This window comes from Callospermophilus lateralis, chromosome 10 (assembly GCF_048772815.1).
Source record: "Callospermophilus lateralis isolate mCalLat2 chromosome 10, mCalLat2.hap1, whole genome shotgun sequence".
Classification (NCBI taxonomy): domain Eukaryota; kingdom Metazoa; phylum Chordata; class Mammalia; order Rodentia; family Sciuridae; genus Callospermophilus; species Callospermophilus lateralis.
In genome coordinates, this window is record NC_135314.1 from 117668840 (window position 1) to 117696215 (window position 27376).

Genomic DNA, 27376 nt, shown 5'->3' on the forward strand with positions numbered 1-27376 from the left:
CAAGTAAGTTTGAGAAAAACTTCCCTCTTGAAAATTTATGATGCTCATTTAACAATTCAAGACTCTGAGAAGTTCTGGGTCTAAAAATGCTGTTTAACACTATCCAACCCATCCTTCCCTGAGTGATTGGCACAGCATTTCCATCAGTATCGTGAACAGTGAGTGGCATACTAGGGAACACCATTTAGGAAACAACAAAATTTGAAGAACCAGAGGTCTTCACTCATGTGAAGAGCAATGAAAAGTTGGAATTTTAATTTCTCTGTGAGTCTCTGCTGCAACCATTTTAGACAAAGGATAAATGGCTGGCTAAAAATAGACCCCGCTTTACTTTCTCATATTCCCATTTCATTTGTGAGAGATGGACCACAGCATCTGCTGGTACACATGTTTCAGAGGACAGAATACAGCCCTTTATGTTCAGCTATTTATCATCAACTGATATTGGAACTGGCTGGGAAAAAGCCAAAATAAAAAAATAAATAAATAAAGTAAAATAAAATGAAAGCAAATCAGCCTGGCTTGTGGAAGGGCTGCCTTTGGTGCAGCCAATGGGCTTCTCTTGTCTTCCATGTATCAAGTCCTCAGAAGAATGGCCACCTGGGAACGGGGCTAACTCATGGTATGATTTGGGGATAAAAATTGGGGGTCTAGAAAAAAGCAAAAATTCACATGAAGATACAAAGACTTTTAACAGCAGAGATCATTATAATTGGAATCTGTGGGAATTCCCTTTTCTGAATATGCTACTGAACATTCTCCCCAGACTGCAATTTTTTATCATCTCTCTCTCTTTCTCTAAAGTTCACAGAATTTTTTCACCTTCTTTCCACTTTCTCACATTTTCGTCTTCCACGCTTATGTGAACACCATCACACATTTTCTCTTTTATCGTTAATTCCCTGTTCCTCTTCCCTTCTTTACAGCCCTTGTGGAAGGGAGAAGGGACACACACATTCAGTTCTCACAGCCCCCCCCCACCCCCATCAGGACTATCTCTTTCAAAACTCTTCATCACCTAAACAGCAAGATATCAAGTATCAGCCCTTGGTAGTGATCTGTCAAAAGGAAAATGAGTGGAAACTTGTGGAACAATTATTAGACTGTTATCATTTCTTTAGCCTTGACCTTTCAGTAATCCATAAATAAATGCCACTCGTTCCAAATTTGATAAAAGTAAACAGCAGAATTCCCATAATGGCCATCTGACAGAAATGTCATTTTTATTGAAGTCAAAAAAAGTGGCATTTCTTAGCTCTTTAATAAAATTAGGATTATTAAGAGAAGTAAATGTTGAATTATCCCAGAAGTCTCATCCGCACAGCAAGATCTATGAGCTAATTTGCTTGGCAGAGTCTCCACCATTTAAGTAAAAATGCTTATACTTACAAAGGTTTTTTTTTTTTTTTTTTTTAATATGGTTAAATTTAATTTAGTTGGACATGTATTTTTATATTAAAATGTATTTGACTATCCAATGCCTTTTTCTATGGTCTCTCTCTCTCCAGGGAGCAAATAACTTGGATAAAAGTGTGACAAAGACAGAGAGCGCTCGGCTCTTCAGGATGTGGTATGGCTTCGACCACAAGTATCCTTTAGTAGTGGGGACCTAGCAGATCCTGCCTCATGGCAGGGGATGACTCTGAGCGCTTGTCATCCAGGTATACGATCCTGCTCTTCAGAAACACCGAAAGGTAAAGCAAATTCACAGCCCAACTTATAGAAAGGAATTTTTTTTTTTTTTTTTTAAGTATAGTTCATACGTAAGTGTTACATGGAGCTAACGTGAAATCTCTGCGTCACATGTATTTGATGTTTTGGTGGCAATCTGATATTTTCTAATGCCAGATGATGACGTCATATGTATGGTCCTAAAGAATCTATTTTACTGTTCTTTGTAAAGATCTTACTTCTGATCAATTCACCCAAGGGGACCTGCTTGGTGGATGGCATTGTAAGGAGCGATCTCAGCAGCCTGTGGCCCAGGTGCCCTGGAGCTCTTCCTGCACCCTCTCTGAGGAGCCCATTTGTGAACTTTTGTTTCATGCTGTAAAAAAATGAAGGGATAGGAGTGAGGGTGGGGTGAGAATGAAGGCCCCTGAAGGACCGAGGAGACTGGGTTGGTTCATCATAGTGTAAAATAGCATTTTTCCTCCAGGCTCACTTGAGTAAGCTTTTTTCTGGTAAAGGGCAATTTTAAAATTCTAGCAATGAGTGTAAACATAGGAGCTCAGATACACCTTGTCATGTGGTTTCAAGGCTGAGAAGTCAGCCCTGAAGTGCTTTGCCATTGTGAGTTGCAGTAAGCCGTCCATCTCTAATCCCAGGCAAAAGCACAGGGAAGAAAGGAAAGAATTACACTGTGAATTGAATGTGTTGAGTCTTTGTAGCTCCTTTTCCAAGGTCATAAGTCCTTCTCCTTTCAGTGAGAAAAATGTCAGTCACTAGGTGATTTTAAGCCCCTAAGCAATGATTAAAGCCACAAGGAATCAGTGGGAGAGGAAGAATTAAGAACAGGAAAAAAGAAATACAAAGAACCAGTGAAGAACAAGAGGTTAAAATGGAAAGGGGAAATAAGGCAAAAAAATATAAATATAGGAAATTCGCATTTGGAAGAAAAGCAAGTTAGAAGGAATAACTGCGGGAAATAGAAAAAAAAATAAGACAGAAGGGAAGAGAAGCCATTTGAAGGGACAAGCAAAAGTAAAACAATGTGAGAATCAGAAAGTAACTCTGCCAAAAGAGAATGTTCCAGGAATTACAAATTGGTGATGTGGAGGGAGAGGGCTTTTGAGGTGACAGCTCTGTTGTCCTGGGCCAGATATCTCAGCTCCCTCAGTCTGAAGCTTTTGTGGCCAGGGTGAGTTACCACCATCTGAGAAGCAGTGCAGGTTGGCCATCTACTAGCTCTTGCAAGTTCTGGTCTCATTACTACTGGAAGCCTTTCTGGTCTTCCCAAGGGAAGCTAGTTCTTAGCAGGTTATTGCTGGCTTATGGTCTTGGGTTGATTTATTTTCTAGAAGTGGGATTTGCCCCTGCCATTTCTATAAGTATCTGATAGCCAAATTTGTAGGAAGCTATTCTTACATTCTTTGACTGAAGAGTACACATAATGAGATATACAATAAGAAAATGGTGCATTGGAAATGTGCTAAAAGATTTTTTTTTCCAAACTCTGAAAGTGCCTCAAGGAAAGCTTTAGAATGAAGAAAAGGAATAGAGCAGAAAAAATTAACTTGGAGACAGAAAATGAAAGTTGGAACCTACCCAAATCTTTAGCTCAGAGCAGTGACACTAAATTCAGATGATATCATAGTTTTGAGTCTCACTTTTCAACAGGGGTTTATTTCCATACAATTATGGACAGACTAGCAGAAATGAAAGCAGATTTATACTCCCTGTAATACCTCTTCGTGTGGCAATTTGTCTTCCCCGGGCATTCATTCTAGAAATTGCGGTTGCTGCCATCACCACGCAAATGTATTTTCACTTAGACAGCTGAGTTTTTGTGTCCTACTTATCCTCTGAGTGTCTACATAGAGAACAGCAAATCAACCAGTCTCAACTCCATGATCTCTTGATGAATGTGTTTTTGGAGACAAATTGTCCACTTGACATTTATGTTCATTCTAGGTTCACCTAGAACCCAAGCGATGTGCCCCGTGAACCTCAGGCCATGCCAGCCATTGTCAGTAGGTGGGTGATCCCTCATCCCAGGGTCAGGTTGCCCAGCTGGACCAAATAGAAATTTTCAGGAAGCTGAAAGCAATGGATTATGCACTTTAGAGCTGCTCAGGCTTTATTTTAGTAAAATCATTTCATGCCAATAAGGCATAAAGAAGTATTGACCAAAGAAAAAAAGAAGAAGAAATAGGGTTTCAAACACACCTGTATCAGCCAGGGTTCTCCAGAAAAATGGAAACAGGAAAAATAATTTACATATGCATGTATGTACATATAGATTTATTTCAAGGAATTGGCTGATACAGTTGTGGCGGCTAACAGCTGCAAAAGTTGAAGGCCAGACTCTTGGTCCAGAAGATCAGGCAGGAGCCGATACTGCAATCTTGAAGAGGAATTCCTCCTTCCTAGGGAAAGCAGTGTTGCTCTTAAGACTCTGTGGCTAATGAGATAAGCCCGTGCACATTGTTGAAGACAATCTCTTTTACTTAGAACCAAGTGACTGCAAATGTTCTGCACATCTCCAAAATGTCTTCAGCAGCACACATAAATTGGGGTTCATGTGTAACTGAGAACTCTAATCAAGCTGACATATAATACTAGTCCTCACAGCACCCAATGCACATCCAGTAGGTGCCCAATATTTCAGACCCAAGGATTAAAATACCTTCTTAATTATTTCATTATTATCAATAAAACAAACCATTGGGGTTCACTCATTTTTTTGTCTTATTTTTTATAGCATGAGTAATTCACATATTAACAAAATTTTTCCCAAAACTACAGGGGAAAAAAATCATACAAATTAATATTCACTAAGAATGAGCAACAGTTAAGCACTGGGTTGAGTGCCTTTGCATTTGGAGTTTGATCTCACCTCCCAGCAAGGCAGGAGGTTGGGAGAGTCGGGAGGGTATGAGGCAGCATAAATGGCCCGTTGATTAGATAGATTGGTCTCTGTGCAAATCTGGGCTTCCCTGTTTAAGAGCCTTGTTGGAAACCTACTGTGCCAAAATGGATGATTAATTAAGATCGCATAATGATTCATTGTGGGCAGCAGTTCTGAATATGGCAGTGCAAAGAAGAAATCAAGAGGTGGGGGAGGAGAAGGAAAACATGTCACCAGGCACACGGGTCTGTGTCATCTCTATGACCGTTCTTTTTGCTTTATTTCATTCTTCAGCTATCCTCTTCTTGGTGGAAAAACTGAACTCCCAGATAACTTAATGAAACTTTCTGAACTTTCCACAGTGAATGAGATTCATTTCCATAGTCCAAGTCCAGGCCTGTGTCACTCCAAAGTCCCTGAGTACACTAAAATGAACTTCACTGTTCACAGCTCTGTGTCCACGGTATCTCCTACTCTAACTGTAAACCCTCCTATCTCAGTATGTTCATGAAATCTCCGTGAATAATTGTGATTTCTTCTATTCTGTTGTGCAGCGCTCATTTTTCAAACATTGGTGGGCAACGTATGGGGTGAAAATAAGGTTAGGGGTCTTTGCTGGCCACCCAGCAGGCACCCCCATGAAGGAGTCCCTGAGTCCTCCACTTCTCAGGGGCAAAAATGTACGAGAAAGAATCTAAGTGTGGCTCTGTTTCCTAAGAGATGAACTCAAGCTAGCCAAGCTCAAAGGAGGCAACGGTATAAACCAGACACCAAGTTCTTAATTCATCACATCCCCCAGGAGGAGATATATCCTTTTCCAGCAATGAAAAGGCTCAAGTTACAACTAGTCCCTCAGGTCCACCCTTGCCTGCTCTTGCTCTTGGCTCACTCAGCTCTAGCTGCCCTGTCCTTCCACAGACATAGCAGGCACTGAATCTGCTTCCGGGCCTTAGCACTGACTCTTCCTTCAGATAGTCAATACCTCTGTCTTTCCCCTCTTTCCTTCAGCTTGTCCCTGAGACCCTACTGGCTCCATATTTAAATCAGAAGTCTTACCAAGAGCACTCTCTCAGTACTTCCCTGCTTAATTTTATTTTATTTTTTTTCCACTTACCGCCACCTGACACAGAATGGATTTAGTTTCAAATGTCTTCTCTAAGCACCTATTTAGGATATATGCTTTCTGGGGGTTAGAGATTTGGGTCTATTTTTGTCCTCAGGGTACCTGGCAAGGAGTGAATACTCAATAAATATCTGTTGAATGAAAGAATGAATCGATCAGGCAAGCAAGAAAATGAACGATATTTTCTATCCAGGGCCCCCTTCATTTCAGATATTGATGGAGCAGAAATGCCAATTCATTATCCAAAGGTTACTAAATGAGTCTGAAGGCAGAGCAAGGCCAAGTGTGGATAATCTGAGTGTTGCCATTCAAGCTGCCCCGAGCGCACACCCACGCATGGCCCAGCCTCAGTGTCTCTCTCCTTAGACAGGGACGGCCACTCTCAGCAGACTTGGTCCCAGTTGCTTCAACTGACCTCCTTCCTCTGTACGTCCATGCTAGAGGGGAAAGGAAATGTTTATTTTCATCAATCTTCTTAATACATCCATGAGAATTCTGTAGATTTAATTCAGTAGTAAGCTTGATTAACAATGCTCCCAGGTGTTCACCATTTCAAGGCTAGGTTTCCAATTAAAGTACTATCATTACTGATTTCATATAAATGAATTTTTTTTTAAGAAGTCACAAAGCAGTCTGACCTCTTAAACGAAAACAGAAATGGCCAAAACGTTAGTCCTAGTAACTTAGGTGTCATTAGTGCAATGATCTGGTACATTCAAGCCTGGCTCTGGATGAGAAGCTACTCCTCTGTGTGGGTGACTTTGAATATAGCTCCTCTCACCAATCATGTGTTGATTTTATCAGCACCAAACTCAAAACTTTAGATTCCCCTATCCTATCCTCCCCACTCATAATATCATATAATGAAGAGCTTAGAAGCTAAAAGTGATGGCTCCTTATTCATATTTTAAGATAAAGTTATTTTGCTTAGGTTCCTCCTGCTGCAACAGGTATGAGAATCTCATGTCACCTTATTCACAGGTGACTGTGATCCCACCATATGGTCTGCCTCCTGGAGTCTCTTTTGATTCTATCATTTATCATCTCCGGTCATAAGTGTGTATGTATACTAGTGCTGCAAGAGTGAACGGCCCAGGATAAAAATGACATTTTCCAAAATAAAAAAACACAGCCTAAAATAATTTTTAGCACTTCCTCTGTGCCAGCAATAAGAACTTAGGTGATTGCCAACATGTTACCCAAGCGTAAAGATTGCTCAGAGATAACAATAGATTGGCATGTGGATGCAGTGATGGCTGTGTGAAGCAGGGAGGATGGAGACCTTCTCCCGTCACTGGTTTGGAATGAGGATCCCAGTGAAGTCTTCATTCCACAGAGTGAGGGTCCTTGGCAAGATATATGGGTGCCTGGGCTCTTGCATGTATCATTTTGGCAGGAAAAGTGGTAGGCACCAGACCCCCTCCTATAGTGACAGGTGGCAGTTGCACTCCAGGAAAAGTTAGCAGGAATCTCAGGATCATTCAGAACAGTACGTGGAACCGTGTATTTAATGTATTTAAATGTGTTGGCATTTTATAATCTTAACCAAAGGAACAAAAACATTTAAAAAAAAAAAGCCTTCTCCTCCTAAAATTTGACAGAATTCCTTATATGCCACACAGTTACACTGGTGTTAAATTGTAGGTATGAATACTGTGAGCAGCAGTTTCCATTTTAAATGATGATCCCTGAGTTGCAGTTTTTCCATATCCTGACAAGTTGAAGCATCCATGAATTATTTATTGGGGTGGCACCACAGCCTTGTGAGTGACTTGAGTTTACCTCACAGAGATCTCTCGGAGGAACGTAGAATGTTAGTTCTGCGATCCCTGTTTTATAAATGAGGCAAGGAGCCCCAAGGAGGGAAAAGATGAATCCGAGGATGAACTTGGAGGCAGCATTCATCATCAACATTAGACCAGGCCACACCCACCTGAGGAATCCCAGCATCACAGTCCCACCCTGGTGCCTGTGGTCCACCCACAAGTTCCAGCAGCATCGGTATGTGTGTGATGCTGTGGCTGCAAGTGTGCCTGGCATGCAATTAGCAGCTTTAAACTATAGCTTCTTCTGTCACTCACCAAAAGCTTCACCAATCTGGGAATGACGTGTGTTTTTCTTTCATCAGTCAACAGGAGAGGCAGCAGAGGTTATAAGGAATCCATTTTTCCATGGATACTTTAATAAGTGGCTACTATGTGCCAGGCAATACACTAGGTCCTAAGACCCAGCAGCAGACAAAGTAGGCATGCTCACCCTCATGAAGTCTTGCTTTCCACCTCATTAAAAGGAGTTATGGCCCCAGAGCCCTCTGAAATCACAGGAAAGAAAGACTCTGACATCACCAGAACTAAATGGGAGACAGATCCTTTTTTAGTGCATTATAGTTAGACACAATAGTGGGATTCATCTTGACATACACATAAATGTAAATAACATACTTTTATCCATTTCAATCCCCAGTACTATATTCCTCCTCCCTCCCCAGGGTCCCCTTTCTCTACTCTATTGGTCTTCCTTCTGCTTGTCTATTTTTTAATTGGTGCATTGTGGTCATAGGCAAAATTGGAATGCATGGTGATATATTCATACATGCACATTCACTGACAGATTCTTGACGGGAGCAGTACATTAACGTCAACGGTAGTCCTCACTTGCAAAACATAACCAGATAACTGCCAAGTGGTTTTAGAGAGCACCAAAATTTCAAAATATTTGAGACAAAAGAAATCAGCTTTCTAAAGGTTCTCTCTAAATATATCCCCAGATAGCACCCCCACTAGAGTACACCCACAGCCTGGTCACAGCCCCTTGTGTCTGGGACAGCAGTTCACCTGATTATCGCTGGGGACTAAGGCTGGTTTTAGTCATCCTCATTTTCACAGGTGCTGCTGTTGAATGATCTGGCAGACAGCTCTTGACTTAGCACCAAAGTGAAGTGAAATTAAAACTCCCCGAACGTAAACACCAGCCTCCTAATTCTCATGCTCTTTTGGTGGGAGGCAACAGAAAGGAATTTGAACAGTACCTGTCATCACTTGGATCTCCCAGGGTTTCTTCTCCCATATAATGGGAATAATCCATAGTATCCTCTGCTTGGGCTGAGTCCATCCGAAAAATTGACTCCTTATTATGATGGCTTCCTACTGATGCTAACTCATTCATTGAAACACCCAAAGAGTGCAGTTTTCTCAAGATCCTGTGGCCTAAATACATTGTGATACTTGATAGTTGGAATAAAACTCTCCTGGAGACCCAAGAGGGAATGCAAGTGGGATTGTGTGGGCTGCTGCCTAAGCAAGATGGACGCCCCCCCCAACTGTGATAGTAAAACATGGTGGGTGCCAGGATGCTGAGTTTTCTGTAATGATTCTAGGATCCTGCATGAGCTTTAGCTTCCCTGCATTATTTTGCCCTCTCCTTGTAAAAATTTTAATGATATTCCTCTTACATGAGAACGTGCTCTCATTTCACCTTCACTTTCAGTAAACAAAATGAAAACTTGAGATTTATATAAACAAGAAATCAGAAAGTAACTCCTCTCCTTGTAGCAAATGGATTCACTGAATGAATTCCTTTAAGTCAAATTCCCAGAACCCTGAGTGCTTTCTCTGTGTAAAACACTGTACTACACTTTCTTAACTCGTTCGTTGATTTGTGCATAGATTGACCATGTGCTTATTGAAACCTCCCACATGTGTGGGTCACCATCCTGGGCACCAGGGATAATACGGTCACGGGCCAATTTCTAAAAATCTTGCCTTTCACTATGATTCTGGCTCTGAATTTCTGATTTACAGATGTCTTTTCGGGAACAAAGCTACGGAATAGAGAGACACTTAGACAATCCACTGTTGATTTTTATCAAATAGGAGAAAGTATGTGCCTTAGTGGTCGGTTGTTACTGATTAGTTATTGTGACCTGGTCAGTTCTGGCTGTGTAATTTTAAGAAAATTACTTAACTTCCCTGTTCCTCAGTCTTCCATCTGAAAAATGGGGATAGTAGAAGTTCCTACCTCAGTGGACTCTTTTGATGATTCAATGAATCTACCCAAAGCTCAATAAATGTTAAGTCAGGTCACTATTATGACCTATTGACAGCCATATCTCCTCAAGAGAGGCACCATGTAATCACCATGTAATCATTCATCACTTTTTATTACCTGTGAGCGATCCCACTTTCCATTTTGATACATTCTGGAATTAATTTTTCATTGCAGCCGCTGGATTTTAATACCATCAGAACATCTTCAGTCTCCATAAGCAAAAGGCCTCATGCTGGCTGTGGGTCAGACTTTATTCTTCTTATTTGATCTTCAGCAAATGACTGTAGTTAAGCTAAGCTGGACTTTTTGTGTCCTTTGTCCTGCACATACAGTTGTTTCGTTTATGATTTTTCTAAGTTAGAGTCCATCATCCCATAGTTATTTTTCTGAAAATTACACCAAAGATAGCAATTTGGGCTTGATAGAGAAGAGCAGCAATTTTTCTGTTCCACAATGGAAGCAGCACAATCCTTTGATGATAATTATTCCTCTTCTGTCTTCTTGCGATAAAGGAAATCTTTCAATTGTACCTTCCAGGTGAAGCTGTGGTGTTTTGTCATTAGTGATGTGATGTTACATTGGAGATTTCGAGGTCAGTAATGAATCATTTTATTAGGAAAAAAAATGAGAGGGGGAAAAAAATGTCAAGACTTACAAAAACGTGCGTGCTGGGTTTTTTTTGTTTGTTTGTTTGTTTTTTGTTTTTTTTTTAAAGAGAGAGAGAATTTTAATATTTATTTTTTAGTTTTCAGCGGACACAACGTCTTTGTTTGTATGTGGTCCTGAGGATCGAACCTGGGTCGAACCTTCACGTATTATCATCTGACAGTGAGACAGGGTCCTGGGTCTTTCTGGGGACTGCAGCTCCTCAGCGCTTGTCTGCATGTGAAGCTGTGGTTGACAACACACAAAGCGCCCTGGGCAGGCATGGCCCTGCCTTAATTAAGGTTTCCTTCACAGGGAAGATGGTGATGATATATCCTCAATGTGTGTCCAACCACCTCATAAATAAGAGCAGGCGAAGAGATAAGCACCATGATGGTTATGGAAGAAGAGCTAGCTGCAGAAATAAAGAGTCTTCTTGCAGTCAGGTGGGAAAATGTCCACGGAGGGATTGGGACTTCCTAACATGAAATTCAATAATGAGAAGGGAGGAAGAGCATTCTGAGCAGAGGGAAGAACATGGGGGAAGTTCCTGTGATAAGTGTGGCTTGAATGGATGACAGAGCACCTGAATAAATCTGCCTGAAAGGTACAGAATTGCAAGAAAGAGAAGAGAGGGCGCTCTCTAGGGACCGTGGATAAGCCCTCAAAACAAAGCAGGAAGCTCTTATTCCCAACCACCTGACATCATCGGAATTCTCTCCTGTTGGTATTAATTCCATATTTTTTGTTGGATGCTGAAGATAGAATGGTGTGTCACGGGCTCAAGTGTCACTTAAAGTTTCCTTTCTGTCACATATCTGATTCATCCCTGTGACAGTCACTTATCAATACGACATAATTCCAAAATTGGGTTTAGTTTTAATCTCCCTCAGTAAAAAACAATAATCTTTTATTCTCATTTTATTCGGTTGTTTTAAATGAACTCGGTTATAATACTTTTTCCCTAGAAAAAATTATGTCTTCTACCTCCTTCTGAAGCCAGAGAGGTAAATAAGAAACGTTATCTGCCCCCAAGATGCTAGCATCCTGGTAAGGTAGCCACACCAGCCACCAGTGCACTGAGAACTTCAGTACAGTTCTAAGCAAAGAGGACTGTCAGCCCATTCATGCGGATGCCACAGAATACTTCAGCAGAAATTTGTTTTACACAGTTCTAAAAGCTGGGAAGCCCAAGATCAGGGTGCCAACCAAGTATGGTGTCTGGTAAGACCCTGATTCCCCAGGTTCACAGAAGCAACTTCTTGCTGATTCCTCATGTAGCAGAAGGAGCAAACCAGTTCCCTTTGGCCCCTTTTATAAGGGCACTAATCCCATCCAAGAGGCACAAGTCCTCCAAACCTAATCACCTCCTAGGAACCCCCCCTCAGTGCCATCACCTTGGAGGTTAGATTCCAGCATTTGAATTTGGGGGACAGAGTCATTCCACAGCAAGAGTGATGGATGCCAGAGAGGGGTACAGACAACTAAGCAGCTCTTAGGGGATCAAGGGGACCATCCAGAATTTGGAACTGAGCAACAGAGTCAGAATCCACAGGGCTGGGGTGACAGTGCAAGGGACTTTCAAGCACAAGCAGGATGGGGGACATTTGGAAAATGGCGAGAGATTCATTGCAACTGGTGGGAAGTGAAACTGGGGAGTTTTCATATGAGCAGATTGTCACAACTGTCATGGTCCCACCTGTCAAGGCCCAGAGGATGGATTATCTGCTTGACAGCAGAAGACCAATGCAGGGCTGTAGGCGCAGAGTCACTCAGTGTGGTTTGTTATAATGAAGAGGCCCAGTGACTGGACAGACAGTGATGTGACAGAGAGAACAATGAACTGAAAACCATCCAGGACAGACAGTTGCTCCTGAAAACACCGACTGGAACATTCTCATTCTACTTCGAAGGATATTTTGGACCCGTTCAACATGTGTCCCCAAATATAAATGGGTTAAAATGTAAAAGTATCACTTCACTTAGAGGCTGAGTCTTCTTAAATTTCCACTAATGAAAAGAATCCAGTGACATAATTATTAGGGTCGGGGTCTACCAGGACGCTTCCCATCCGCCTCTCAGCTTACCTTCTGGTATTTCGTTAGCCATCCACAGTCAGAAACTGGAGTGTTTCTGACAGAGGTTTTAACTAATATAACAGAAAATGTTTGAATTAAAACCCACTTTCAAAGAAAAGGCTGTGCTTTGTTCTCCAACTGGTAAACTAGATCTCACCAGCCCTCAAGAGGCAGCCTCCTGCCAAGAGGAGCGGGCGCTGTGGGCTTTTAAATGTAGGGGAAGAAACACAGGAGAGCTGACCTCTTGCCAGAGGAAACAGACACATCCTGAAACCTCTGCCTTTGACATCCCTTGAAGCCATTTCCTTGGAATTCCTTGAAATCCACCCATGTGTTGGGTTCCACTGACCTGTTGCCAGTAAACATGGCCAGAACTGATTTCTAGCTCAGACAGGATGCCAAGCAGATCTACTCCTGACCCTCTAATGTGTACTCCAGAGCAAGAACAGGAAAGATGGTAGCAGCTTTGTCCCTTTGCTGGCTACTTTTTCCCTAGCGCCTGCAACACCTCTTCCCGCACTCCTTACCATGACCTTGACGGCTTGGGTTACAGGTGCCCAGCCCTTTGCCTTTTCTTCCCCTGCCTCATGGAGACCAAGAACCTTGCTGAGCACTCCCAAGGGAGGCATGCCACATCATCCACAAGAGGTGGGGGACCGAGGCTGCCTGTACACACTGTAGGTTCTGGGCTCCCAAGAACATCGGCAGCCCGTACCCCACACCCCAAGCAGCTCCAGCAGTACAAGCTCAGAAGGCTGGTCTTTAACTAGCTTGGCCAATTTTTTTTACTTTTTTTTTTTATTTTGTGTTTAGTCTGAAGTCCTCGGGCCTTCTCTGAACCAAAATGTTCAGAAGATGAACATTATGGTAATTGGTAATTGTACAAGCACTTTGCAAACATCAAGTGCTTCATAAAGTTGAAATGATACTAAATTCACTGACAGGTTTATAGGCCTGAAGGCCCTCAGACTCACTATGCAGATATAAACAAAGAACTTTATTACATTTTTATTATTTTAAAATTCTAACTGATTTCCGGCCATACTCAAGATTATGATGAGCACATAAGTCTCTTCTCAATCTATAGACATGACTTATTGAGAAATCTTCTCACTCCACCATGTCTGCAGGGCCTAAAATCCCTCTTTTGTAGATCTCCTGTTATGGAATGGACGCTCCCCTCCCCATGAATTAGCTCACTAAGAATCCCTGCCCATGACCTTCCTGCAAGTCGGAGCTGATGCTTTCCAGCCGAGATCCTTCCTTCCTGGCTTAGCCTTGTAAGAAGTGTTTGTGTTCCTGTTCAGAACTAGAGATTAAATCCCTGGTGAACACACCTCTCTTGCTAGCCCAGTCTTTTTACAAACCTTTAACAATGTTGTCAGGCCATTTAGAAGAGACAGATAAGATGGAAATCAGAGTTTTTCAAAGTGCTCTTCAGAACTCATTAGCGTTTTCTCAGGATCAGTTCAGTGGGTTCCTAACCAGAACTTTTTTAGTAAATGAAAGTGCATGGCAGAATTAGAACTAATTGTTGTTTGGTGACACTCATTTCAAGGGGTGTGCGTGTGGGTACGTATTTCTACTCAGTGGTGACATAAAATACATTTCTTAATAGGGTCATGATCAAAAAGGTTTTAAGATCTAGGTCTGTGCTGGCATCAATTCCTTCTGCACAAACACTCAGGCCTGTTCTCCTAATTGCTTTAAGTGTCCTGCAAGTTGTACAAGGAGCTGTGAGAGCTCAGAGAAGGGAGAGCTTGCAATTCTAGATTGGTTTTGGGGAGGTGCAGAATTGGTGGATTTCAGCCAGACTTTGAGAACAAGGTAGAATTTGAAAAGTAGAAACTGGAGGGACCCAGAGAAAGGCTGGATGAGGAGAGAGAGAAAAGTATCCAAGCTGTGGGCACAGCAATAGGTTTGAAGTCTGACTCCTTGTCTGGCCTCATCCCTGACCCCAGCTATGGAATCTGAGCATCCCATTATTTTCTGATCTTTTAACAAGTATAATCATATCTTCCTTGCAGAGAAACTGCGATGTTGAAATGGAATAAGGCAGATGGATACACTGAAAGTTAGCAAGGACCAACCACACATGAGAGAGGCTCATTAATTTTCCTAGGCAAAGCAAAGGTCACCAATAGAGGTGAGGAGGTGGCAAGTGACATAGGCTCTCGGGATAAAGTGCGGATTGCAACTTGGGCCCTTCCGGTCAGCTGTGATGGACAGAGAGTCAAAAAAAGCTCTGCTTAGGAAAATCTGTAAAGATTTTTGGGTATTGGGTGAAGGTGTCTGGATTTGATTGGGTGGATAATGAGGAATCGGATGGTTTGTAGACACAGGCGTGACAGAGTCTTGTTTTACAAAGATTGATCCTACAGCATCGATTAGGGAGATGTTGCAGGGTCCTAAATTACGGTAGTTGTAATGGGAATAGAAAAGAAAGGGACCAAGGCTGGAAAACTCTGGAACCCAGTCCATAGACCCTGATGCAGTATCCCTGGGGGGTTGGGGGCTGCAGAGAGGAAGGGCCAGGTGGGGGCCAGGTGGGTGCAAGCAGGGATCTGTGTGACTGTGCAGTTCCAGCCCTCAGAACTGCAAGTCTGCTAATGGCAGTCAGAGAAACAGGGAAGCCGGGAGGCCATGCACACAGGGGGAAGATGGGAGGTTGACTTCCTCTCTGATAGATTTCTGTTCAGGCCTCCTGCTCCATTTTCTTGCTGAATCTATTCTTCTTTGGGATAAATAAGAAGTCACTTGCCCAGACTTGCCTCACAGAAGGAGGTCTCGAGACTTCTGAGTGAACTTGTTATTTCTCTTTGAGCTGCTTTTTCGTAGAGGAATGGTCTACAATTAATATCCTGCTCCAAAAGAGGCTGAACATTTGTTTCAGTATTTTGTGCTAATTCCGTCTCATCAACTTGTCTTCTGTCAATAGATGTCACTTAAATTAACCTCCTGGCTAACTTGTGTAATGAATACAACCCTGCTGGACCACATCCTACCAAGTCAAGTTCAGACTCATTAGCCTAGAGCAGCCCAGAGCATGAGTCAAATAGCTTTGTTCACATCTTTGTCATTATTAGCTGTGTGACGCAGGAAAAATAACTTGAACTCTCTGAACTTTGCTATCCTAATCTGTAAAACAGGGATAATGACAATGATGATAAAACCTATTTTGAAGGACTGTGGTGAGATTTAGCATACCTAGGAAAACTAGGACCTCCATAAAGGGCTGGTCTTGTTGTTATTACTCAAAAGTACGAATTAACATGCTCACCACCCCCCTTTATAGCCAAACACAGCAGCCTTTCCCTAGTTCCAGGGGGAAAGGCTAAGCTTGGTTCTGCCTAAGGAGAGGTACTTCCCAGGGCCAGCCCTGGCAGGACCTGCTCCTACAGGAACAAAATGTTTCCACCAGCCCTCCCCAACCTTTAAGCCTAGTTATAGACTCTTCAGGCAAAATAATTTTGTTCCTGCTCAGCATAGTCTGAAAATACCAAGATATCCCTCACTGAGACTAGACAGAGGTGGGACTTCCGCACGGTTACTCCTGACTCACAGCAGCTGGGGCAGAGTGTTGAGGGGTGGGTGAGAAAAAAGTGGGTCCCCATGTTGGCTGCAGTCAGCAGAGGCTGGGGGCAGCTGGCTTTCTCCTAATCATGATCAGGAGAATACTGGGAATTCCATCTGGTCATGAAAAGAAACTGCCTGTTTCTTTCATCACAAAATGCACCTGTTAGCATTATATACAAGCCTCTATTATTTAAGTGAATGGAGTATTCATTGGGAGAAAAGTCAGGTATTTTCCAACTAAACCAAAAATCATAGTCAATGAACCTGTAGCTGGGCCCCGAGGTCACAGCAGCACATTTAGGAGTCACAAGTCCTGGTTTGACCCAGGCTTTGCTGGCCACACAAGCTGAGCTGGATAATCCCTCCAAGGTCCAGTTTCCTTAACTGTAAAGGGAGAGGAATCGTCCTCCCTGGATGCTTCCCCATGAGGAACTTCCCTGATCCAAAGCCACCCACACTCAAGCCCAGGAAACCCCCAGGCCTTGAGATCCCATAATTCTCTTGGGCTGGGGATGGAGCTCAGTGGCATAGCCCTAGTTTAGCATGTGCAGAGTCCCCAGAGCTTCCATCCCCAGCACCCAAACCAACCAACGGGGAACCCATGATTCTAACATGTCCCTCCCCGGGTCTTTGGTAGGCTTGGACATTTTTCAATCTATTCAACTAAAAATGTAGGGCACAGCAGAAGTGCTTCTACCAATGTATTCTGTGAGAATTTGGCCTCTCATGGGCCAAACAAAAGCTACTTTTATAAAAAGGAGTATATATTCTCTTTTGCTTTTATCTGAAGAAAGGAAAATGATTCTCGGGTCTCTGTTACACACTAGAATCTATTTTCCAGAAATATGGCTCATGTGTCTTGTTTGTTATCTTCACAAATTCAACAAAATGGAACAGCTCTGTTCCATGGCATATAGTAAATGAAGGTGCTCGGGGCGCTTGCTGAGGCTCCCGGGAAGTAAATAATTGACATATTAACTTCCTGTGATCTAGTCACAGGATGCATACATGAAAACAAGAGAAAGAAATGGGGCCCACTCCAACATGCTGCCCTCTGCATTGCTTAACCTCCTGTCCAGCCCAGCATGACCCGACTTTACCTTCTTTCTAATAGAAACAAAGAAGCAATCTCTTAACCTGGCTCCTGACAAGCTAGGAACTCATCTTTTCTATGAGGTGCCTTAAACCGATTGTCCCCACACAAATAGTTTTTCCTAACTGCCTCCCCTTCATCTTCTTGGTTTTGGAATAATTCTTTCAAGATAGAGTTAGAAATTGCCGCTCACTCGTGGGAGTTAGCTACAAGATGCATCTCAAGTATTTGGAAGATAAGGTCGAAAAGCCATCTATCCCAAGTCACAGAGGGTGGCTGTAGATGAGAGGGGGAGGGGAACTTTGCTGGTCACCTTCTGTCATCCCGTGCAACAGGGGCATTGCTCTCTCTCCTTACAGGGGAGGAAACTGAGGCTCAGAAAGCTGGGACTCAACCCAGTGCAGAGAGGCCTGCCTATCCGGGGCCCTTTCCCCATCCTGTGCTGGGTAACTCTGGACCTCAAGATGCAGGTGGTTTCTATTTGATTTTTGGTTCAGCCAAAAATGCCTGCATTTTCTTATGACTAAATTATCTTTGGGGGAGAAGTTAAATTTCATTTTTATTTCTCCACTCACCTGTTTCCTTTGAGTAATCTTCTCGGTTTCCCCTTTGGTCTTTCTCACCACTCCATTTGTTAAGGCAAACAAATAAGACTATGCCCGCTCCTTCCCCACACCACCATCTGATTAAGTGGTACCGAAAGCCCCTTTTCCATGGCAACCTTAAGGGATTGGTCCCCAAGCTTGGGAAAACCACTGAGCCAACCCCACAACCAACACAATGGTGAAATCTAGCTCCATGTTCCTGGCCAGAAAAATTTTGATCCATCATCTCACAGGTGGGGACATTCTGGGGTTCCAGCTGCCTTTTCAGTTGATGTCTCCTCCCAGGTTCAAGTTCAGGTCATTGTATTGCTAGATTATTTCAATTATCCATAGTTTAGTGGGTAATATGAAATTTCATTTCCTTCCATTTGCTTCTGTGGAATATCTAGTCATTTTCTTTTCCGGAAAAAAAAAAAAAGAAAAGAAAAAAGAAACATTAATCTTGCCCTAAACTGTGATATTTCTTATTATATGGTGAAGAAAATTAACAAATCATCTGAAAATTTTTGAAAAGTTTGACTATAAATTTTTTCCTTACCCTTTTTTCTTTTGTGTTCAACCTAGCATTTTCTTTCTTTCCCTTTTCATTTTATCCAAAGGTTTTAATAAAAATAATATAATAAAAAAAAGATCACATTTGTACATAAAAAGAAATGACACTTTAGAATGATTAAGATTGATTGGCAACATCAAGAATCCGTTTGGGGCTGGGATTATGGCTTGAGGTAGAGCGCTTGCCTAGTATGCGTGAGGCACTGGGTTCAATCCTCAGCACCCCATAAAGTAAAATAAAGACATTGTGTCCACCTATGGCTAAAAAAAAAAAAATAAAATAAATATTTTAAGAAGAAGAATCCGTTTTCTCTGGCAGGTAGTTGAGCTTTCATTTCCCTGAGAATAATGGAAAAATTAAATGAGGATCCATTTGAGTAAAATTATGTTTTTCATCTCCTCCATCTCTATATTTCCTCCTCTGGACTGCAATTCTGTGTATACAATCATCTTCCTCCCCTAGCCAAATGAAAAGGAGAGAGTATTTTTCCACGGGTTTATTATGCTGAGAGAGGTTCTACTGGCATATAGGGAGAAATCTATATTCAGATAAGAATATATATATAATAAGCCCAGGCTTGTCTGGAATTTGTTTTGCCTGTGGTTGGTCCCTCCTACAAATTTGAGGTGAGAGGAAGTTGTTAAAATTGGACTCTTGTGCTTTGTAGCTTCATCAAAAAGAAATCCTTTTAATTCTGTAGCTATAAAGACTTGGAAAAAGCCAGACATTGTTCCTCCTTCTATAGACAAGCGGTATTAAGAGTAGCCCTTCTTCAAGCTGATAGGGACCCCATCACTAACACCCATCCTTTCCCCACCGTCCTCTTCACCCAGGTGTGAATCCCATGCTCCATCATTACAATATTATCACCCTTGCAAACACTCCATATTCCATTGTCTTTTGTGTTACACCCAAATAAAAACAGCCATTACTGGAAAAGTCCCAAGCAGTAATTAACCCAATACTTTGTTTGGAGGGGAACCACAGTAGAGTGGACGGGCCCTGTGGGAGAGAGTGACTCACAGATAAAGGTTTCCTTTGAACTATGGATCATCAGCCTCACATGGACCCCTTCCAGCCAACATCCTACTTCACACCACTCGTCTTTTTTTTTTTTTCTGCCATTGCTGTTCCAAACCCACCTCTCCTTTCCTGAAATCCCCAGCCCTCTGACTTTCCTTCTCCTCTCAACCAGCGATCTCATCTCCTGCTTCACAGAGAATCTAAAACTTAGTAAATGGGAACTCTTCCCATCAATCAATCAAACATTAAAGTCTATTTCTACCTTTTCTTTCTCTTTTTCTATCTAGTCAACCATTCTTTCTCAACCAAATCCTTCCAAATAACTTGTAAACATGTGTAAGTCTTCACCATGTGACAACATCCATGTCAATGGAAGCTTCCCGTGACTTCGCGACTCCTCACGTATCCTCTTCTCAGGAAAACTGATCATACTGATGGTCTCAGTGCTCTCCTCCACCCACTCCTTAGCCCACCTCCCTGGATCCTACTTGAGCCGCCTTACTAAAGCAGTTTGATAAGGTCAAAGTCATTAAACCAGATAGGTATTCTTCAGTCCTCTCCTGACACATCTTCTTAGCAGCATGCGATACTAGGAATTGCTTCCTCCTTCTCTGAACACTCTCCTTCTTGTTTTCCATAACCCAGTTATGGTTTTAGTCTCCTCCTAATTCCCTCAACAGCCTTTGTTAGACTCCTCTTCCTTTGCCCATTGAATGCTAGAGGTTCGTGAAGGTTCTGCTCAGGGCCTTCTTTTCCTTTCACTCAATCCTTTACCCCTATAATTAATGATGGTTGAATATGATGATCATTATTATCCAAAGTACAGATATGAGGACACAAATTGGTGTTAAAATGCTATGTATACAACCAGAGATATGAAAAACTGTGCTCTGTATGTGTCATAAGAATTGGAATGCATTCCGCTGTCATATATAAATTTAAAAAAATACTCTACCCCTAGATGATTCCCTGATAATCTCAGATTACAATAACAAGCACACCGAGATGAGTACAAATTTATACATCAGACAAACCTCAGACACCTACATGTGACTTACCTGATCTCTGCACTCACATGACTGAAGACACATCCCAGTCACCAGGAGTCCTCCTCCCACCTACCCCCTATCCCATGTTCCCTCCATCCCATCATTCAAGCAAGAAGCTCTGAGTTTTCTTCTCTCTCTCTTTCTTTCCCTCTCCCTCTCCCTCTCTCTCGTTCATCAAGCTGTACATCATAGTTCACCACTTCTAATGCCCTCAAAATTTACACTCAACACAAATACTTCAGAATGTCATGATTGCTGATATTCTTTGGTTGAATTTTTTTAAAACAAGAACTGCATAACACTTTTTCTCCCTTGCAACACACTAAAACAAGAAAGGATTATACATAGGGAAATGACGTAAGTGTAAAACACTGCACAGGGTCAAGTATTTTTTGAAAAAACAATTGCATTCCAGGAAATATTTTGTTTTCTCAGAGAGAAACAACATTAATAGAGGCACCATTCTTGTCACCTCCCCAAGGTCAGAGTCACTAAATTACACAGAACTGAGACACATGAAGGACTCCAAACTGCATCAAGAATTTCAAAAGGTCTTACCCTCTTAGATGCATTCCTTTCTCATATTTGATGGAGTTGTAAAAAAATTTTATAGTTAATATTTTGATCAGCATGTCTTGTAAATGAGCATCTTCATTTTGTATTTCTCAAAGGCCTGTACCTTGGTCTGTAAAAGAAACATCTCTTAATATATTTAAAAATATTATCTTTAGTTCTAAGCAGAGATCATAGTTAGAATAAACATTTTGATCCTCTTTTGGTCTTGGCCATGTGTACACTAGTAGAGAGAAATGTATTCTTCTGCGAAACCTCCTGAGAATGCACATATAAATTCATTAGGATATTGAATTGTTTGGGAAAATAAAAATTACAATTTTGCAAATAAACTCTTGTACCTATATTGAAAGCTCAATATTCATGGGCACTTTCCCAAATAATAGGCCTCCCTCTGCCAATATACAAAGCAACCTCCATCAGTTAATAATTGGCATGAGTAATTATTAATCTAAACAACAGATGACATCAGAGAAAACTGGCATAAATTATCCCAAAATGAACTGTGAGTGAATCTGTCCATTTTGTGAGTCTAATTTACATGATTCTTCTCCCTGCTGTTCCCTTTGTAAGTAATCTTTCATTTAAATAATTTCTAGCCCCAAAGCTGGACTCATCATGATTCTGGGTATTACGTGGGTTGGATGGGTAAGCCATTCTTTCAGCTATTCTGACCACTGACCAGTACATCTAACTGTTAGTTTAGATAGAATATCGCTCAGGTAGTTGGCTCAGTGTCTTGTTCAAGTCTCAGATCACAGCCATAGTCTTTGTATGGTAACTCACGCAACCTAGAACCATATTCTGAAAGGTTGAAGCACGGGCAAATATCCTAGGTGAAAACTTACGTTCTCTGTTATTTTAAATGCATGAATAGCAGACAAGAGAGCTTTCATTTCACAAAACTGTAAATCATCTTTGGCACTATCAGAAGAATTGGCAGGAGACATACCACCTTCAGAGGCCCCCTGAGTTCCAGCAGACCCCTTAACTACACTCTGAGGGGACACAATAGGAACTCCTGCCGCTTTTTCTCTGCAGTATTTTCCTGCTCCATCTGAGGCCACATTACAAAGCCATGTCATTGATTCAATCGACAACCACTTGTGGCAGTTTTCTCCCAGCTGTTGAAAATTTCTCCTCCCACCCTGTCTCTTTGCATCTTGGTAGAGCATCTTATTCTGAGAATTGACTTACTGTCGCCCTCCATTCCCACACTTTGCTTAGAAAAAGAAGTTTAAAAGAATGCCTTCCTGCTCTTACCACCACAAAAAAGAAAAATCGAAAGGAATTTAACATTTCCTCTCACACACATGCTCATGAGCACACACAATTAGTCTCCTTAACAATAAAGAGGAAAAGAAACAGGAGAAAAACACATCCGTAGCCCCTTTTGGTGTTAATTCAATGGAATACATGTGCCTTCAAACCATCTATTAAGGTCAAAGCCATTATCTTCTCCTCTGGGTGTCTAAACTGCCTGTAGCAGCCATTTTGGTGAATAAGGGGAGGAAGACTAGAAAACAGGATAGTTGCAGATTTGAGAAACAGTAAAAGTTCTGGTGCCAGAGATTGCAATGATATCACTTGTATAATTAGAGTCGTTTTTATATTACTAGCATTTGAGGATTATATTACCCAGCATTTGAAGGTTGCTTTGACAATTTGTTCACAGATAAAGTAGAAAGAAGGAATAATTGTGTCAGGGAGAGAGACATCTCTACGTGTGTGAGTGTGCACATGAGTATGAGTGTACTTACATGCCCACTGTGTATGTCTGAGATTGAACATCCTCCAGGTACAACAGGCCCAACCCAAATGATTACATACATCCTCAGTAGGAATTTTTTTCAGCTCATTTTCAGTTTGCTCGTCTTTTGAAATAAGGTGATATTTTACGGTAACCGTATCACCTGATTTGAACAACTTGTTCAAGTTAATCTTGAAAAATCTGGTTCTTGGCAGCTCTTTGGCCTTGAAGGTTATTTTATTTGGGGTTGATGCTCTAGTTGCTACATAGATGGTGGCACTGAGTGGACCGCTTTAAATCTAAGCCGATCCAATAATAAACTGCAATATGTTGGCAAGAGATATACAACCTCATAAGGAATCTTCCCCCTCAGTAAATGCTGGACCAGAGCCTACCGATCATAAGGAAGCAAAAGTTCTCTGTTGGTTTCATTGAGAGGTTTCTTCCTAAAGGATCTGACAAGCAGATCCTAAGATGGTCAGCAAAGTGCTCTGATGTGTGACGTATGAACCTTAGTACTACAGCTCCCACCTTGACATTAGCCTCCTGCCGGCTGACAGGAGAGCTAGATCCTGCCTGTGACAGGGTGTTCCTATAACACAGCCCAAATCCAGAGGATTCCCCAGGAACCAATGAAAAACAGTGTTTGGTTGATGGGCCTCTTTTAAGGGGGCCTATACTTATTTTATATTCAAGTTTGTATTCCTTTTGTTACACTCCCCACACACAAATTGGGTAACCTGCAGGCTCTACAAAATCTGAATATACTTCTGTCCATGTGAGTAAACATCATAAGGCAAATAAGATAAATTTGTGGTTTTATAGTATTATTACAAATAAATACATTATTTATTACAAATAAATAGATCACATGATTTCAATCCCTACCACCCATATTGAACCATTTTCTGCATTTCCTTATTGCAATAGTTTTGGTGAACAAATAAATGTTCGGTTTACTTGAGCAGGGTTCAGAACTTCCTCAGGAAGTTTAATTTTCGATTTGGCATCTGAAGTCAATGTTTTCCTCTCTACATCTCTCCCCAATCACTCTGCACAGCTTCCCCTATGTCTGACACCCTTGCAAGCCAAGTGTTGCGTTCTGAAGAGCGTGTATAAGTTCCCAGATGGACGATAATGGCAGGTGCAGGGTGCCCTTCAACAGCCTTCATTCTTCTGTATGTATGTTGCACAACCATGTCCTGGAATTGCAGCTCAATCCAGCCGTGAATTGGTTATTATTTCCATAAAATCCCCAGACCACAGGCATGGAGTCTTCCAAACTGGTCCCATCTCAAGTGTACATTCCCAAGACCACAAGTTCATGGGAGCTAAGCACCCTTAAGCCCACTGCTCCAAAAAGCCTGCACAACAGAAGCATGAAAGAACCCTGAAAAAGATCCTAATTAAAGAAAATTGCCTCCCAGTTATACCAAATTAATGCTACCCTGAGATCCACAGAAAAGAATTTATTATATTCAATGTAAGTGTCCAAAGGCATTTGGACAGACTTTTCAGTCTAAAGGATAATGGAGAGATAGTCTGAAAAATTTTGTGAAGAATTTCTTCCAGAATTTTCTTAGAAATAAGTGCCCCCTTTTCAGTTTCAATTTCTATTCTACTACCAGCAAAAGTGTTTAATTTTGGCTGACCCTAACTATACAAAATATGCATGAAGGAACAAAGTCATTCGAGCTGATGACTTACCAATTTCTGTACATTCCCAGTCTCTCTTCTTTACATGCCTCATGTCAACCCACTTACATCATCATCTTAGAATAAAGGAAAGGGTTCCTGGTGAAGTTTATGAACCATAAGAGAATCTTGACTCAGTGCAAATAAGACCTGAGCAGAAGACCCCTTCTGAGTCTCTTCTGTAATTTAGACTTGGTGAGTTTGGTGGGGAAGTCAGTCATGAGAATGGCATCTGCGAAGGAGGAGGGAGTCAATCCCCCCATCTCCAGCAGAATCTTGAAGAAGGTACAAACAGAGAGCCCTGGGAAAGCTGCCAAACACCTGGAATGAAACCTCTTTGAGAGAGTCTCTTCAAGGACTCCATCAGCTACAGAGTGGTTGCAATGGAGAACCATCTGGTTTTCCATTGAGAAATTCCAACCACTCATTAGCACCCTTTTGCTCCCCATTCCAGCCTCCAGGCCCACCACTGTGTTGGCACGTCACAGGTGCTCAAGTAAATGTCAAGATAGTGTTGAATCAGCAGGGAATGGAACAACTCTCCAGCTAACTGACACTAAAAACACTAATGATTCACAGTGAGAGACTTACTCTGTTGCAGGTTGCTGACGGGCATCATTTCTTGACCTCCACCCATTGTTTCATTTATTCATTTGCTTTTCATTTAACTTCTGTGGCCTGGCATGGTTGAGCACAGAATCTGGAACCTACAACTGTATTAGGCCAGTCAAGCATGAAATTATAGTTTGTTGGCTGAAGACAATGCCCAAGGGAGCCCAGGAGACCAAGCATGGCATAACAGTACCCAGGGATTCTAACATGAATTTAATCAACCGTGATTCCAAGTCACTTATTATTTTGTTTACAATGCCATGATGCAAAAAGTTTGCCTGCTGTATCCTCCATGCTTTTGAGATCTCTCCCATGCCTCTGAGTTCAACTCAGTTGCTTTTATTTTCCACATCAGTTGCGACTTTTTTAGAAGTTATAATTGTATGCCGTGCACCCCATAATTCAGGCAGCAGTGTTATTTTACAGAAACACTTGTCACTCCCAGAGTTGTATTAATAACTGTAAGGAAACAGTGAATTGAGCAACTGTTGTTAACATGAACCTAATGATCAGAAGTGAATTCAGCCAAGCTCAGCTTTTGGAGCGGCAAAGAAAATCATCACAGTATCTGTGATGACCAAGCACCCGGGTCCACATCAGCAATCTGCTGTTTTAGAAGCAACTATTGTTCCCCAGGTGTTACCACATTTTTAAATGACATGGCAGTAGAAGGAGATGGGAATAAATCATCCCAGTGATTTATTCATGTTTAGAAACCAAATAGTTTGTCAATGTAGAAATTTGGGGGGTGGGGGATGACATGTAAGAACTTCTCATCATGGAGTGAGAAACCAGGCGGAATATGACTCAAGCAGAGAAAATCCTCAGCCAGGCCTGAGCTGCACAGGTGAGCCATGTGTCTCCCCTCAGACCACCCACCTCAGAGGAAGCTGTGCAAATTGCAATTAATTACAAAAGAAGATGAGCCCCCCCCCCCCCGCAATCCAAGGTGTCACGTGATGAACCTCCACACCAGGAGGGAGCTCTAATGAGAAGATTGTGAGACAGAGCAAGGCAGAATTCCAGGGGACTCACAAAGAATTACTGATGATGATTGAGAGGGACGCCATTGGTGGTGGGTAGTGGCATAGGAAAACCCAAAACCTGTCTCTCAGACTGTCAGTCACACAGTGGCACACCTAGGTGGCATTAATAAAGTTTAAGTTATGGCATCTGAAGGGGCCCAGCTTTCTCGACCACTCCTTGACTATCATTCTCTAATAAGCCCACAAAGCTTAACAGAGAACAGAAATGGAGAATGCTTCACTCACAGAACATTCTTTCAGGTTGTGGGTCTGGAGTGGTGTGATGTTGTGGAATGTGTATTCCAAACCCATGGGTTCAAACCCCCAGCCTCTTTTACTAATAACTGACTGGCCCGGAGAAGCCATGTTTTTAAATCTCTGTTTTCTGATTTTTAAAAATGGAAGAGAGTGGTGGTGATTTTAGCAACTCGTAGCCTTGTATGCAATCCTCAGGCTGCTTCGTGTGGTTTTCAATATAAAGAGGATGGATTGGCCCAGGACCATTCTGATTTTTACCTCTACCCAGTAGCTGCTTTAACTGAAAACAAACCCATTCAAGGCCACTGGAGTGGAATCAGATGCGTCATTATTTTCAGAGCATTGTTTTAAATATATGCAAGCCCATCTCAACATCTGCATGTGCAGTTTTGTTGGGAAGGAGTTAATCAGGAAGGAATGATCAAACCTCGCTGCCTAGCTGTCTCGCCTCCTCCCTCTCCCCAGCTTTCTGCTTCCCTGGCTCTCTGGGTTTCACAAAGGTGTTTGTTAAATAGAACACTGTCCTGTCTGCCTGTCAGTGTTTTCAGTCTGACACAGAAAAACATAAAGACCAAATCGGGCCCAAAATGCTTACAGTGCCCTTCTCTTTGCCACATTCTTTATGCAAACTGAAATATTACAGAAAGCAGAATTTAGTTTTACTTACAATGAAGCCTCTCAAAATGTACTTAGGCATAACTGGGCTGACAACCATAACACTTTGACATTGTAATCAAGACGAGAGCTCTTTTCTTTCTAGAAAACTCTCCAAGACCACTACGATGAGGGAGCCACTTTTTAGCCTGAAATCCACATTTTGTGACTGTTCAATTATATACGAGTATACATCTTAACAGGATTTTTTTTAATTTAAAGGGATAGCCAGATTAGTCTTATACAAAAATGACTTAATTAGCATTTAAAGATTCCTCCTTTCTTATCATTTTCCTAGAACATAATGTCTGTGGTTCCCCACCAGGGGGCCATGGCTGGGTCCACTCTGGTCCTGAAAAGAAGCAATTGTCAGTCTGACTTTCAGAGAACCCAGGTAGATGCTCCTAGGCCAACAAAGAAGACACAGGGCTAGAAATAAAGGGAGGT

At 41.9% G+C, this 27376-nt stretch overlaps 1 protein-coding gene across 1 annotated transcript in view; it reads left to right on the forward strand.

Moving 5' to 3' along the window:
* The window catches only part of Slc9a9 (solute carrier family 9 member A9), a 537107-nt gene that overhangs the window by 440384 nt on the left and 69347 nt on the right, over nt 1-27376 (forward strand). The window contains exon 14 of the mRNA XM_076867799.2: nt 1505-1588. Within this exon, the coding sequence (XP_076723914.1) occupies nt 1505-1588 (84 nt within the window). The remainder of the gene's footprint in view (nt 1-1504; nt 1589-27376) is intronic.